The sequence below is a fragment of the Oryzias melastigma genome, linkage group LG19 (genome assembly GCF_002922805.2).
Source record: "Oryzias melastigma strain HK-1 linkage group LG19, ASM292280v2, whole genome shotgun sequence".
Taxonomy (NCBI): domain Eukaryota; kingdom Metazoa; phylum Chordata; class Actinopteri; order Beloniformes; family Adrianichthyidae; genus Oryzias; species Oryzias melastigma.
The window spans coordinates 15,344,071-15,360,466 of NC_050530.1; the positions used below are offsets into that span (position 1 = coordinate 15,344,071).

Here is a 16,396-nt window from a genome sequence, read left to right on the forward strand (position 1 = left end):
GGCTAATGGACTGTGATTTGAGCCAGAGTAAGTGCAGCAGCATGTTAATGAAATAAAAGGGTGCTGTTTTCCTCTGCCTTAAATGTGGAACAGAATCTTTTGGGCTGAAAAAGGAAGACTTAAATATGGAAGCCCTGCTAACGTAAAGATCTTCCTCATGAAGATGAGATGTCAGAGGCTGCTTCTATCAGAGAGCTTGGCTTCAACCCGGATCTCACAAACGGAACTGCTCTTGTCCACCAATGGTCAGGCTTTTACAAACATTGACATATAAGGGGTGGGAATAAGGAGTGCCTGCACCACTCGTTTCCCTCTCTGGGTACAAATGGAGCTCCGCTACGTATACAGTCAAGAGTTCAGGCTTTAAAACACTGATGCGAGGCTGTGAAAAAGAGGTCAGGTGAGGTTAAGAGGCTCACAAAGTTGGATCTCCAAGTACGCCTGTGTTTAAGCGCGTAAGTGTGCGCCTTCTTCTCACAAGAGTGTGAGAAACACAGGCTCCACCAGCTGCTAAAAACAGAAAGTGGATGTTGACAGAAGAGATCTGAAGCTTCTGAAGTCCTTCAGCGACAGACTGAAGGGTAAAGAGAGCAAGTCTGATAAGCTCATGCAACAGAAACACACGTGAAACCAGACTGCTTAGATCAGTTTGACTCTTTTAATCAATCTGTCACCTCAACTGGACACCTTTAGAAAGTCACCTGTCCATAGAATCAGTCAAATACTCCAAACTCTCCAACACGGTAACTAAAGAGCTTTCAGTGGATGTAAATGAGAAGATTGTAGACCTGCATGAGACCAGAATGGACTACAAAACAATCAGCAACAAGCTGGGGGCTGTTTGGCATCAACTCAATCCATCGTGTTTGGAGGAGGAGAAATGCTGCCTATGACCCCAAGAACACAGTCCCCACTGTCAAGCATGGAGGTGGAAACATTATGGTTTGGGGGTGGTTTTGTTATGATTCATTGTGTCAGTGGGGGGATGGGCGGAGCCAGGGGCTGCATGGCACTCTAAGCGAAACATGATTTATTATTGATTCTCAATTTTTGAGTAATTTTATTTTAGGTTTTAATTATTACCATTTTTTTTAAAAAATTAACACGGAATTGTTGGTGTGTTAAACTGTTACAATAATTTAAAAATTATTGCAATTTGGCGCCCCATCCAGCAGATTGTGCAGTAGGCGGCTGCCTAGATTGCCTATGCCCAGAGCCGGCCCTGGGCGGAGCCATTTAGCATCAAATCCAGAGTGAGAACCTCCTTTTCTCCACCAGGAGGCTTACAGTGGATCATGGTTGGATCTTTCAAACAGGATATTGACCCAAAACATGCAGTCAAGACAACCGAGGAATGGCTAAAGAAGACGCACATTAAAGGGTCACCAAACAGGGAAGTTTTAGGCTGACTCCGCCCACAGCCGAAATGTGAAAATACAGTCAGAGGGGTGGGACTGTGGCAGTACTGTGGGACTTCTGAAAATAACATGGTTTGACCAATCACCAAATTCAGATGAAATACCTTGATTCAACCTTTAGGGGGCAGCACACAGACGGTTTTTGACTACATTTTCAAGAATTAAGTACGTTTATTTCAATTTGCCAAAAATTAGGTGATGATCAGCAGACATCACTTTTAAAGCCCCATTTATAGAGATCAACAGAAAAAAATATTTTGGAATTGTAGGCTGTTGTCCAAATTCCCTCCCCACGCTCTGCAGCCTACCTCCTAAAACACAATATAACCATCTGGATATTAAAAGCAGTTCAGACACCATGATCACTACTTTTTTTTCTTCCCTCGTGCTGTCTTATGGGTCCAGATGACCCCTCCCTTATATGGATGTGTGATCCATCCCATGACAAAGGATTTATGTCTGCCACGGACACCAGTGAAGATAAAAAATCCTTGAAAATAAAAAGTCCAGCACGCTGTCCAGATGACCCCACTTTTAATGTAAACATGCTAGCACAAGGGTTAAGGATGAATATGAAGTCACTAATTTGAAAACCTAAAAAAGACAAGCATGTATCACTGTGGATCATCTGTGCTCCTGTTCTTGGCCGTGGACTGTGCCTCCGGCTCGTCTTGGCTGTGGATCTCATCCCCATTTGTCACCAGCCCCATCTGGCTGCACTCTATTCAAACACGTACAGTTAGATAAGAAAATTCTTCTTTAATAGTCCTGGTAAACCCTGTCCGTCCTGGGAGAGGATCCCACCTGCGGATTGACATCCCTGAGGTTTCTTCTTTTTTTCTGAATCAGGTTTTTTAGGAGTTTTTCCTCACTGTGAAAGAGGGGATAACCAGTTTACTTTGGCTTGTTTAGTCTAACAATCAGCTATTGTTTATATTTTATGACAGACTTTTGCTTCTGTACGATTACCGACATGAAGCCATATGAGGCCATTCTGTTGTGATATTGGGCTATAAATGAAATTAAATTGTATTTAATGTCGCAATGACTATTGATTCACTTTGTTCTGGTGATGAGAATGTTGATGGTTTATTTAAAAAATACATTTAAATTATATATATATATATATATATATATATATATATATATATATATATATATATATATATATATATATATATATTCAAAAACTGTTTAAACACTTTGCATTGTGGACTATATTTGTCAATCTAGCAAGCATTGATGCACACTCGTTTTTCGCTGAGACTTCTGGGAAATTTCTAGGGGTAAGGATTTTGGAATTGTAGGTTTGGACAACACTACAAAATGGCAATATAGTGTATTATATAGTGAGTGATGAAGGAATTCGGACACAACCTTAGTCATTTGACAACTGGATGTTTCTCAATGTACTTTTACATCAGCAGTGAATCACACCGATCACCTATAACTGTTAACCACCAGGGCAACAACAACTGAAAGATGTATAGTATAGGTGGGAAATACTTCCCAGAGCAGGGCTGAAATTTATGGTGTAATAAAGCAGGTTCTTTAAAAAAAAAATAAAAAAAAAGAGAGAGAGAGAATTAGAATTATTGCTTAGGAAGGAAAGAAAATTGTGAAAATATTTTTATGTTGCTCCAATAAAACCATATCTGCCCTTAGTTACCAGGGCAGCAAATTAAATAATCAGGGATGTCACTACGCGCGCTTTATCTTAGTAACCAAGACTACCCACGCGCCATTACGCATGGCGCGTCTATATTGAGAACTCTGGCTGTCAAACAGAGTCACTCCATGACGCAGCACGCGGGGCGTTGTTCTTCCATAATGAGACACTTTATAACACAACGTCAGTGCTGGCATCAATCTAGTGAGAAGGAGCTTTCCGGACGGAGGAACTACTGCAGGTTGACTCTTTTTTGGGGGGAAGAACTTCTTTTCTGCTTTTTGTGAGCCCAAACTCGCTCTGTCGGAATAGTCGCGCTTTGCTTGAAGTAAGTGGACTTTGGTCTGGGTTGAAGTTGGTTATTTGAGCCTCCCTGTGAGTGAGTCCAGGCGTATTGGATAAATGGAAGGCGGAAACGCGCTCTGAGCTTGGAGCGCAGCTTTACTGAGGAGCAGTGCTTAATAAGTTAAACTAATTATATGTGTCGGTACTTTTTGTGCCACATTTTCTTAAAAAACTAAGTGCCACTGCAGAGTTCTAAAAGCTCTTGAAAAAAAAGTGGGACGACACGATTTTTACGCAGATATTTGAGCATTTCTTTAAACAAATCTTGATTGTCTTTCCTCATGAAGATTTGTTTTCTCTAAATCAGTGTGTCTTTTTGAAAAGGACAACAAAGTTTGTCTATATTTTGCTGCAGTGACACACCCATACCCCTACAATCTAATGTCCATTTACGCGCCCGAGCGCACGCACCACAGTTAAACGCCAAACTGTCTCCTCTCTTCTTACTCAGACTGCCCGTGAAGATGCTGATCTTACTACTGGGAATCATCCTGCTGCACATTGCTGCACTGGTTCTGCTCTTTGTGTCAACAATTGTCAGCGTAAGTGGTTCAGAAGTCATCAAATGTTTACACTGATTTTCTTAGAGATGTAGAATAAGGATTTTAAGAACTTGTTTTGCATAAAAATATGCCAAATAGTCCTTTTTTGGCTTATTTTTTGCATCCTCTTGACTATTTCGTTTGTTTTTGTGCACCAGGCATGGACCACAGGGACAGGCAGCACCTCAGACCTGTGGGTCAACTGTACCACTTCATGTGTTCCGGCATCAACTGGAGGTCAGAGACAATCCTAATGTTGAATCACTTTGTATTCTTTGACACTCGTTTGGATTTTTTGGCATTTTGGAAACCCCTTTGATGACACTTCTCCCTTTTGCTGGGTGTGTCTGGACTCCTTTGGGACTCTGGTGCCATCTAGGGCAGAGAATTTGGAAGCGATATGCAGCCACTGTAAAAATAGTCGTGGTTGCGATACCCATAATAAGGTCCCGTGTTTGGGAGTCCATAGTGACAAGCAGGCGGGAGCTGTGAATGATCCGGGTGGGGCTGAGGTGGGGGTATTTAAAGTTTTGGATCTCCGTGTATGCGTGTGTAAAAGTGCTGGGATGCAAAGGGAGGCCCCTCGGACCCTCTCGGTGCAGAATCTGGCATGCTGGTGGCGGGTCACGCCCAGCCAGACGATTTAAGGCAGCAGCTGCAGGAGATTTATGTGCAGACGAGAATGACAAATAATAGATCCGAAAGATTACAAAAAACTTTAATCGTGAGATAATCCTTAAAAATTGATGGTGCAGGCGTCCATGCTGCTGATAAATGTGTCTCAGAGCTGCTGCCGGCAACGCGGTGATGTCATTCGTCTAGAATGAGCCCCACTGTGTTAGTGTGTATTTTGTCAAAGCAGCAGTGTCTACAGTACCAACTCTACCAGGTAGTTTGTTTGCTTTCATTGGCGCGGGGACGCGGCGTGTTTATTTAGGAAAGCGTGTGAGCTGTTTCAGGGGGAAAGATAGCAGCCTTAAGCTCTGCTGAGCCATCAGCTTCTTTCCGAAGCCAGTTAAAATCATTAGAATCGGGTTCCTGAAAGACTACTCCTTCATGGTTACAGAAACTTTAGGTTATCATATTCCGAGTCAGTTCTAATCACTTCCGTGCAGCCCGGAGAAATTACTTCACTGAATTTACACGCGCTAAACTTAGCCCTTTGAGAAAGAATGTTGTGTTCCTCTACATTGGCCTGCAGACTGACAGAAGGAGACCAAAAACCACAGCTGGCTAATTTTAGCTGTACAGTACTCTGGATTGTGTTTTTTTGTGTTTCTGCAACCACAATGCTGTTTGGGTATCAGCCATGTTCTCGTATCTGTGATATGGTGGACCCAGAGGGGCGCTTCATGCCAGGAAATGCCTTATGTCATTGTTTCCAACAAGAAAAGGAAGGAAGGCAGTGATGGGTGTTTATCAAAAAAGGCAGTGACAGACTCTAGTGCACAGTGGTCATAAAGTTATGCATAACATCTTATAAAAACATCAACTCAATTGTCTGCCTTGGGTTTGTCGTAGCATCAGAGTAGATTATTTTGGTTAGACGTTTGGGTATATTTTTTAAAAAGAACAATTGGTGCAGCAGATACATGTTGTGCCTAGAAAGACCAAAAGATGATGAGCAAAGTGGGACCTTAAAGAGCCATGTTTTTTACTGAATTGTTTGCTTATTCTCAAACGGATTGATGTGTAATAATTCACTTCAACGGCGATACATATCAGGATTTGTGGTTGACGATCCGATTCACGGACCTAAAATCGATCCAGAACATCTTTAGCCAAAACTTCAACCAGTGTCACTCAGAGATAACTATAAGTACTGAACAGTGCAGGTGAAGATTTCCAGATTATTTGTATTTCTTGCAAGATAATCAAGTGTAAATTAAATATGTGTACAAACAAACCAACACATTCTCATCTCCAAGTTGTCACATATTGACGTTTGGTTAAGGACCCTTCTGCGTCACATGTGGATGTTTTGGGTGTAGCCGACTCGTCCTTTTTTAATGTGCTGATTGTTCGTAAAATGAAGGGTCCGCAACCCTCGGGATGTGGTACCGGATGCGCACTGGTCCTCAGGACACATAACCCTAACTTAGTAGTGGTACCCTAACCATAACCTGGGAATGGTTCATGTCCGGTACCTCATTTGGTAACAGGTCAGGTCTGGTCCGGTGTGGGGTTAGGGTACCGCGTTTGGGTACCGGTGCACTACCCGTTGTGGCACTGGACCGATTCTGGAGGTTGAGGACCCATGATTTAATGGGAACACTCAGTACATCGAAAAACGACGAACTGTGGACCCAAAACATCAAAAAAGTGATGCAGAAGGGTCCCTAACCAAACGTTAATATGTGACAACTTGGGAGTGAGAATGGGTTGAACAAACAAGTTAATTAAAAATCCATTCATTTAAAAAATGATACTAAACTGTATGGTCACGTGCCAGCTTAGTGGCCTTGCAGTAGAGTGTCCATCCTGAGACTGGAAATCATGAGTACAAATCCAAGGCCGAGTCATACCAAAGAATCAGGACATTCAACAATAAAGAGTTGGATCGTGGTGTTAAACCACAAAAGGGTTCCTGAGGGTTCCTGCAGCTCACCACTCCCCTAAGGGATGGATCAATTGTGGAGAACAAATTACACACACCTAGGTTCATAGCAACTAATAGAAAATTCAAAGTGCTTCCATATATTGATTATTTTTTTATGCCCTGCCACCCTCCTTAGAGATAGGGTGAGAAGCTCGGTCACCCAGAGAGAGCTGGGAGTAGAACCGCTTCTCCTCCACATAGAGAGGAGTCAGTTGAAGTGGCTTGGGCATCTGGTTGGGGTGTCTCCTGGTCGCCTCCTTGGGGAGGTGTTCCAGGCAGTGGGTGAAGGTCCTGCAAAGACCCAGGACTTGCTGGAAAGACTACGTCTCTTGGCTGGCCTGGAAACGCCTTGGGGTCGCCCCAAAGGAGCTGGAGGAAGTGACCGGGGAGAGGGAAGTCTGGGCATCTTTGCTTAGACTGCTGCCTCACAACCCGGTCCCGGATGAGCGAAAGAAAATCAAGTGTGTTGTTTGCTGGAATTGGCACTGTGTCATTTTTATGTTAAATAAACCGACCAGGGCTCAATCCAAATGGTATTTTGGATTTTTTTTTTCCTTTTTGACACGGTTTTGACAGGTCTGGTTTGATTGTTTCAATCACCACATGACTGACGCTTGTGAAGGGATTATGCAACAACTCAAGGAAGTCAAATGGGTCAGCCACCTTGTGACAGTTTTCCAGCCTTTAGGACTGAGTGTGACAATAGGAAGGTGGAACAAGCAGCAGATGGACGCACAGCCAGAGGAAATCATGATCTAGCCAGAGGGGGGCAGGAAGTGAGGAAATATTACCCATCCTGACAAGAAATGGACCTCGCTCAGAAACCCTAGTTTTCCTGGCATGGTCGCTCAGAATAAACAGAAGTATAGAATCAAACGTGATAGATAGCACAGATACAGTAGATGGGGTTCCTTGTCAATAAAAAAGTCTAATGGGTTAATAGCTTCTAGCTATGAAGGACTATAAGTATCAATCGATGAGGCACTTTGAATCATAGGTCCCACTGTGAGGGGCGTGCAGAGCTTTTAGAAAGAAGATACCTGAGCTTCATTGTTGTAGATCCATTACTCTATCCCAGAGGTAAACATGGTCATGGCTTGATCGTTGCATTTTTGCCTAAACTTAGTGGAGGAGTGATGCTGAAAGCATGGTCAGCCGTTGATGTTCCTTTAGTTCCTCTTAAAGTCTGTGTGTGCTCATAAACATCATCCTGCATGTATAATAGCCAGACTAATGAAGATTATATGGGAGTTTCTCTCTGACCCGCCTGTCTCCTTCCTTTTCTCCTGCAGAGTGGATCCAGGCTGTCCAGGCTCTCATGATCCTCTCCATTATCTTCAGCTGTTTGTCTCTCTTCCTCTTCTTCTGCCAGCTCTTCACCTTGCAGAAGGGTGGACGCTTCTTCCTTACCGGAACCTTCCAGATCATTGCGAGTGAGTTGCTTAGCTTTTTGTCATTGTTGCACAAATACTAGACAGTTTGACCTCTACGGCTCTCAATTCAAGTCAAGGTTTTGCTATTTTATTTCTTCTCAAGCAGAAGAAATACTTTAAATTGAGTTCCAAAAACATTTGTTTCTTTTCATTATTCATTTTGTTGCAATTAAGACCAAACACACTGTGGTCAAAAGAACAGTATCATGTTTGAGTGTGTACAGGTTGTCTAGGAAACCCTGGTCCTCGAGACCTTCATTAACTGTGTTGAGTCAGTCCAAAAGTGGAAACTTCTGAGTCAGCTTATCATCAGCAGGGAGGGCAGAGAGAGCTGGAAAAAGGGAGGCTGCTAGATCCTGATGAGTAAAAGTAAACCACAAAAATATGAAAGTAGAGTACTAGAAGAAGGGAGTACTCAGGTATGCGTACTCCCTAGTCAGAGTTCCTATTGATCTGCATTTCCAAATGAATACTTTTATTTTATTAACACCATTCCAGTTAGGTGGAAGTATGTGATATTTTCAATCTGTCGATACACTGGTCTTCTCTTACAATGATGGATATATGCTGAGTACCATATTTCCGCACTATAGAGCACACAAGATAATACGGCGCATCATTAATGAGTAGTCTATTTTCAAAATTGTTAAATTCAAGGTGAACAGAACTTTGTGGTGCAGTAAGTTAGACAAGTAAGTCCTTTAGTAAGTCAGATTTGATCAATTTAATTCACAGTACCTCTACAACTTGATAGAGACACTCTTAACATTAGCTGTATTAGCGTATTAGCAACACCTGTAACTCCCAACCTTGTCAGTAACACACACAAAAAAACAGTCTGACACTGCTACATGTTAGCCGTGTTAGCATATTTACAATAACCTTCAACCTTTATTACAACAAAAAAAAGAGACTGAAACTGCTTAAGCAAACATTATTTTAACCATGCTAACTCCCAATTTTGCTAGCAACAGTAAAAAAAAGGAAAAAACAGTTTGACAATGGTACACAACGCGTTAGCTTTTTTTTTTTTTTCTTTTTTTACAATAACATTCAACGTTGTTTACAGCTTGTCAAAAAACAGACTGAAACAGCTAAAACAAACGTTACTGTGATTAAGCTAACTCCCAACCTTGCTAGCCACAGGAAAAAAGAAAAACAGTCCAACACTGCTACACAACGTGTTAGCATTTTCACTATCACCTTTCAAATTGTTTGCAACTCGTATAAAAACACAACCAAAATGAATCCTTGTATTAGTGCTCGGGATTTTTTGAAAAAAACAAAAAAAACAACAAATAAGTAAGACTTTTAAGTGTGCCATAGTGTGAAAATATGGTACTTTGAGCATTTGTTTATTAGGAGAATATATTTATCATAGTCGTGTTTAGACTTGGTATCACCAGTGTTGGAATGTCAAATACAGTAATTAAATTCACAGCTTTGGAGTACGACTTTATGTTTAGTAACCTCACTGAATCCTTAACTAAGTAAATTCTTTCAAATCTTTCTGACCCACTTTTTATGATGTTAAACGACACAGTGAACAGCAGATCAGATTAATTGCACCCGTCAAAGATATCAGACTATAGAGGTTGGTGCAGTCCTTTTTCATGAAGGTAGCAGCTGAGAAATGATCAAAAAGTCAAAGACCCAAAAATAGAGAGGACTATGCTTAGTACCAGGATTTAAAAAAATAATAACCTAAACAAAAAAAAGGAACAACAGCTGCAACTAAAAGAGTCTCAAATCATATGACCTGACAAAGCTGAAAGTGGACTTAACTGTTTATGTATTATATGAAACCTGTCAGACTGTGACGGGGAAACACAAAACCGGAAAACAGACCATAACTGACTCAGAATAAAAACATTTTTTAAATCCAAAAACACTTAATTTATTGCAAAGTATTGACAACACATTAGAGAAAGATGTGTTTTCTGCTCAGTTTTGTACCAAAATATATGTGACGTAAAGTTTGGTGTGTCTTAGTTTATCGTGGAGCAATTGAGTTCCTATGAGTTTAGTAAAAGCTGTAAAAATGTCTCTAAAAGACTCAGAGAAGATGAAAACTAAACTGTCATGAGCTGTGTTTCCATTGACAATGAAATACCGCATATTGAATTTATAAAAAATAAATTAGCACAACGGAAACACGAGAATTTCGGAAAAAAATGTGATTTGTGGAAAAAAGTGTTAAGCAATTTTCTAATTAAACGACTCACGTGATCATGACCTGAATGAGACGCCGACGTCTCCTTTGATAGAGGATGATATGCGCTTGTGCAGTGGCAGAAATGTGAATGTATCTACTGTAAATCAAAGTATTGTTCATGTTTTTGAATGATTTATCGCGCGAGTAGGTTTGTGTTTATTCGCATAATTGTGATTTCATGGAAACAGTGTAATTGCGAAATAGTTTTTTGACATTTCTAGAATTTTGATCAATATGAGAATAGACAGTGTGAGAATAAATGCCCCCATTGCTTTAGTCTGGGCCTGTAAGTGATGTTTTTGTTCTCCACTTATCCCTTGCACAGAACGCCCTTTTGCCAGAGAACGGCTCAACCCTCTGTTGTCTCCATTGTGTTTTTTTTCTTGGCAGCCCTTTTCCAAAATGTCAGGTTGTTTCTCCGCAGCGTGCCAGCATTTTGCCTGGCTCTCATGTGCCCACTCAGCCAAACAGGAATGGCGCTGGGAGCACAATCAGCTGTGCGAGTTAAAATGCCAGGACGGCTGTTAGTGCAGGGGAGGCCGGGCCGACGCTGGAAAGGCCAGACTGGATTCCAGCATGACATAATGTGGAGGGACAGAATCTAGAAGAGGAGGGTTCAGGCCAGGACACCAGACGAGGGAACTCAATACTGTTTTGGAAAAAACAATGAAGTGATGACTGATAGATATTGTTCTGTTCCTCCTTTATCCAGGCTTGTTTGTGATGAGTGGAGCCATCATCTACACGGTGAAGAGTCCACAGTGGGTGCAGAAGGAGGACACCTTCGGTTACTCGTACATCCTGGCTTGGGTGGCCTTCCCCCTGGCGCTCATCAGCGGACTCATCTACGTCATCTTAAGGAAGCGGGAATGATCCCGGTAACTGCAAACCCCCTCCTCCAAAGTCACAAGGCGTTGGACCAGCAGCCTGGGAGTAATACCATAAATCATCAAAATAATGTCTCATTTCAAAGATGTATATAGTATCTGTGGTTTAAAACATATTTATAACACTTTTTACATATATGTACATAGTTTTTGTGTTGCTCTGTCAGTGAATACTACAGGTTTTGTTTGAGCAGATTAAGTGCCTGAGTCTTTGTTTGTTATAACGAAATAATTTACGCTATTTTTGTTGTGAGGTTTTGTTATTGCCAAACTATTGCAAAAAATGAGTGTAGTAACGTGAGTGCATGTATAGATTTAGAGGGTTGAAGCAGACTTGCTTTACAAATAGAGTGGTAACATCCATGGATTTAGTGCAGCCATTAAAATTAGATTTGGTTCCTTTTATTATTTGTGAATTTGGACATTTTTTTTCAGTATTTTTCTATTTTTTTTTTTGTTTTGAACAAAAGATGGTGCTATGTATTAATCATTCCTATTACTGGTAGTGATCATTTTCGGTAGAACAGCTTGAAGTTAATGGGACAGAGGAACGCTTGTGCCTGACTGCTTCTTGAGGGAACGCAGCTTATTTCACTTTGCTGTGTCAGGTTTTTCCTGTTTTTTTATAATTATTATTCTTAATCAGCTACTGTAAAAATAATCAACTTTTATGAAACCAAAGATATTGGAATGTCAGTATTATAATTGGATAACAAACCATCATTCTGTTAAGACTTTGGTATTATAGCCAAATAAAATGTATGGAGACAGTTTTGTGTCAAACTAAACACCACAAAGCCATATGGAAAATCACCAGAAGAAAGGTTTGCAGTGATGATAAAAATGTTTCAGATACTTGAAGTTTGAAATGCTGCAGTCTTTACCCTCTGATAGCTAAATGTTTTTCTTTTTAAGCTACGTTCACACTGGTCATGATAACGTGCGTTCAAGCGACCATATTCAATGATAAATCTATGTAAGTGTGCGTGTATTTGGGCTTTCTGGTTCACGTGTAGACTACGCAAGTTTCTACGACTGTTTTGGGGCCCTACGTACAGAACACATAGCGATTGATAAAACAGGTTGACGTTTGACCAATCAGGGGCTCAGATTTGCTAGTGACGTTTGGATGGCGTTCCTTTGAATTCATGGAAGTGGAAGAGAAATTAATAGTTGCGGTTTGTGAACGGCGGACATGCGCTAGTAAACAGTAGAAATCAAGTTCAATCAAACTTTTTTGTGTAAAGCACTTTTCCGACTACAGTAGTGCTTCAGATAAAACATTTTTTTCAATTTTAAAAATAAAAAGTAAACAAAAATGAAAATGCCCCCTCACGAACACACACTCTCAACGAGGGCCAATAATTCCCAGAATCGATTCAATTTGATTCAATTCAATTTTGAGTTTACACAATTAACACATTTACTTAGAAATACATTATTTATCTATAAATGTTTTGAAGATATTTAAATTAATTCAATACAATTCACATGTAAAATTAATTAGTGAAATAATAATGAGATTGTTAATACCATACAGAGTTACATGAATTCTCAAACAGAGAAGCTCCAACTATTGTTCTGCCTCTCCTGGAGGGCGTTTCAGTTTGGCCACTAGGTGGCGAACGTGCTATAACATTACACCTTATTCCAGAAGATGAAGAAAGTTTGAGCACAAAACAGATTTAGACCATAAATGGTTATTTTTTAAAAATATTACCTTAAAAGAGTTTGGAAAATTCATGCTTGTGAGTTTATAAAGATGTTCATTTAGTCAGCAATGTATGTTTACGTAGACTAAGTGTTAGCATTAGCCGTCCTATGGGAAATCCCATTATATGTTAGCATCAAGCTAGCAGACATTAGCATTATGCGTCTGATCGATCTCTACGTTTATGGATCGATTATTGATCTATTAAGCTTAGATTGATTCGGAGTGATTAATCAATTTTATCAACCAAGCCCAACAACGTAATAAAAAATAAAAAAAGATGCAAAATTTAAATCTGGCTTTATACTTAAGTGGGGAAACAATGTTTTAAGGACATGTCCGCATCAGAGAACCCCCCTCCCCCTCATGTTTACAGAAGATGCTAGCACAGGATCCCCCAGATCAAAGAAAAAGAAGAAGCCCCTCCCTGTTTGTTCAGTGTAAACACCATATGCTAAACACGCGTTCAACAACCCAAAAAATGGCCAGAGTGAACGTAGCTTAGCACTATAAATTCTGTTATTAATAAAATTCTTTGTGAGAATAAAGGATGAAGTAAATATCTGTCACTGTATTTACCCTTCTACGAGGGAATGGATCCATGCTAACTCTTGATGCTAACATTTTCAGAACATCATTTTCTAGATGTTTTTGTCAATCCTGTAATCTCGCCACGCAGGAAAGGAAAACCTTAGAATATGAAGCTAAAGTGTTGGCAAATATCTAAAAATACAGCACAAAGCTTGAACGCTGAAATGCAACTATGGGAATTTCTGCCCCCAAGTTCCACACTATGGTGTGTTGGTGGATCAAATTAGTGGCCTTGTGCAAATGGTTGCAAAATGCTGTGTGTGGCTAGTGTCACCCTCTCCGGGGTAGAGGTACGGCGCTCTACGCCAGCTATTCCAACCACGCAGCTCCTGTTTCAGTCCAGCATGCCTCTCGTGACATCACATGTTAGAGGACTTGTTGGAACACAAGGAGTGAGTCCTCCACTTGACGTCTCCCTGTAAAAAATCCTCCAGGAAAGAGCAGCTCTGTGGGTTTAAGTGTGTCTGTCTGCAGCCGCACTGGCAGGCCTGCTGGGGTCTGCAGCTCACAGTCGGGTCCAGTTGGAAGAGGAAATCTCTGATGACAGCTGTCCTCTTTTCTGTTCATTACAAAGCTTTCAATTGTCAACACTGTTTACACTTAAACTCCCACCTGTCTGTCTTGTTACCAAAACTACTTTGAATTTAATCATTAAAGGATGTTTCTTACCACCAACAGTGAACCTTTTTTGGGTCTTTCCTCAGAATTTGCAACAAGAAGCAGGGAATGAGAATGAGTATATATACCAGTTATTTTGTTACAATGAAGCTTTAAAGTTCCACTTTGATCATCTTTTGATCGATTATAAAAGTGTTTCAAGTGTTTTTTTTAACATAATTATGCCATTTGTAGTCCCCAAAAAGAAAAAAACATATAGGACATATAGTTTCTGCAGAGCAGCAGTAGTTCATATTCGTCTATAAATTGTGCGTGGGAATGGGGGCACAGAGCAACCCCACCCGCTCTTCCCATTACCCATAACTGAGAGCTCTCTGTTGACATGCTCTATCATGAAACCTCTCACAACCTCAACCTCACTTTAGCGGAACAACAAAAATATTGAGTAATATTGGAGCTATTTGGCCACACAGATATAACAAGAAAAACAAAGACGTACAGGATTTATAGTCGTCGACAGGTGGATGAATCAGAATGGAGCGGAACATGGGACTTGTGTCCTGCCTAGCGGTTCTTTCTTTGGCACTAATATGCTTTTTTGTCTGCTCCTTATTCACAGTGACTTGAAATACAATTTTAAAGCTTAATTTTCTTTATATTTGTCGTCCATCATCCAAAAAAAGCCACTAGGACGTATTAAAAAAACACCAAAAAATACAATTTTTATTAGAGTATACACTCCACATATTTTTAATTAAACTGTAACTATTATATAATTGTAATTATGTAAACCGTAATTATTATTTCATTATTTCTGCCTCAGAATACAGCCCAAACACTCTTAGTTACCCTACAAAGATGCTGACTACAATGGTGGATGTATGGCACCCTATAACACATATATGGTGTATTACCTACATTGCATAAATATAATCATTCTGTGGACTAAAATACAAAAAATGGGGGTTACCTCTGCTGTGAAGGTCAGAACACGTGATTCTGCAGACCATTAACACCATGCTAAACTACAGCATACATCTACTTCTACTACCATGTAGATGAAGTAACAGTTACGAGGTAAAGGATCGATGGTAAAACTGTAGATAATATAATATAATATAATATAATATAATATAATATAATATAATATAATATAATATAATATAATATAATATAATATAATATAATATAATCTGTTGCAGGGGTACAATAAGTGAAAAATACAGCCAAACTAATGACTTTACACATGCAGTTTGTGTCTGTTCTCGTTTTCTATGAGCTGTTTCCTTTAAAAAGGGCCTTGAATGTTGTCAGACTGTGCAAAGACCAACACCAAAATAATTCAAATGAGAGATATTTCCTTTTCTGATGATGACAGAGATAATAAGGATAATTCGAGGATAAGCCGGACGTCCCACTACATATTTCCCCCGGTGACAGAAGGACAGTGCATTCTTAATTTTAGTTTGTAGGCCTGAGTACAGTCTGAGTCACAGTGGTGAGGAACTCCCTTCATCACAGAGGAGCTTTCATTACCTTGTGTGATTCTGCCACCTACTGGATGCTGGCAGCAGCTGCAGCATCTCTGAACAAACACTGCCTCTGTGTGGCTCAGCTCCATCACTGCAGCTCCTCTGTAAGTCTCAACTCCTCCTTTGGGTGTAGCAGATCATATTTGTCTTTACTGACCAGCGTTAAACCTCATTAACTCTGTATAAGATCATTAAGCCTTTTATAGAACTCAGCTTGTTTGTGGGAATATCTCAGTCATTAGAGCGGCGGAGGCGGACGACGGCGCCTCATCAGTCAGTCTAATGAAGGCTCCTCCTCCTACAGAGCCACGACTAATGCCCTCATAACATCGTTTGGGGTAAAAGCAGAAAACAATATACTCTTCACTTTTGATAAATGATCTATCCATCTATTTCCAAATCCTGCTTTATCCCCGTTGGGGTCACGGGGTTGCTGGAGCCTGTCCTGGCTAATGTTGGGCCAAGGCGAGATATTTCCTGGACCAGTCCCCAGTCTGTCGCAGGGCGATAAAATTAAATACTCTTGAAAATTAATTTAGGAAAACTTGAAGAAATTACTACAATTTTTAACTAATACTGTTGCTCTATAGATTTGTAAAACAAACAAAAAATAATAATAACTTCCTTTCCCTAAAACATTTCTATATTTAATATATGCCCTTCAGAATGAATGAAAAAGTCTTAAATGCTTTATGGAATTTTTGTTAATAATAGTAAATTAAATAAAATAATGAATTAAGATAGGATAAGATGAGATGAGAAACTGTAATATAAAATAAAAAAGGAAAGGAAAGTAAAATGAAATGAAAAAAATTAAATGAGATGAGATAAGAACA

The 16,396-nt window shown here is 40.0% G+C and overlaps 1 protein-coding gene across 1 annotated transcript; it reads left to right on the forward strand.

The window, feature by feature from the left end:
* Positions 1 to 3,227: 3,227 nt before the first annotated feature.
* Positions 3,228 to 14,087, forward strand: pmp22b (peripheral myelin protein 22b). The gene is made up of 5 exons (XM_024285575.2): positions 3,228 to 3,415; positions 3,884 to 3,974; positions 4,133 to 4,211; positions 7,866 to 8,006; positions 10,934 to 14,087. Exons 2-5 carry the CDS (start codon positions 3,897 to 3,899, stop codon positions 11,092 to 11,094), a joined length of 459 nt encoding a protein of 152 aa, XP_024141343.1. The 5' UTR covers positions 3,228 to 3,415; positions 3,884 to 3,896; the 3' UTR covers positions 11,095 to 14,087.
* The last annotated feature ends 2,309 nt before the right edge of the window (positions 14,088 to 16,396 follow it).

What these genes read in the sequence shown, in the direction of transcription:
- pmp22b (XM_024285575.2), top strand. Translation starts at nt 3,897, where the DNA reads ATGCTGATCTTACTACTGGGAATCATCCTGCTGCACATTGCTGCACTG. An exon ending in TTGTGTCAACAATTGTCAGC is followed by an intron (nt 3,975 to 4,132) that starts GTAAGTGGTTCA and finishes TTTGTGCACCAG; the next exon opens with GCATGGACCACAGGGACAGG. An exon ending in TGTTCCGGCATCAACTGGAG is followed by an intron (nt 4,212 to 7,865) that starts GTCAGAGACAAT and finishes TTTCTCCTGCAG; the next exon opens with AGTGGATCCAGGCTGTCCAG.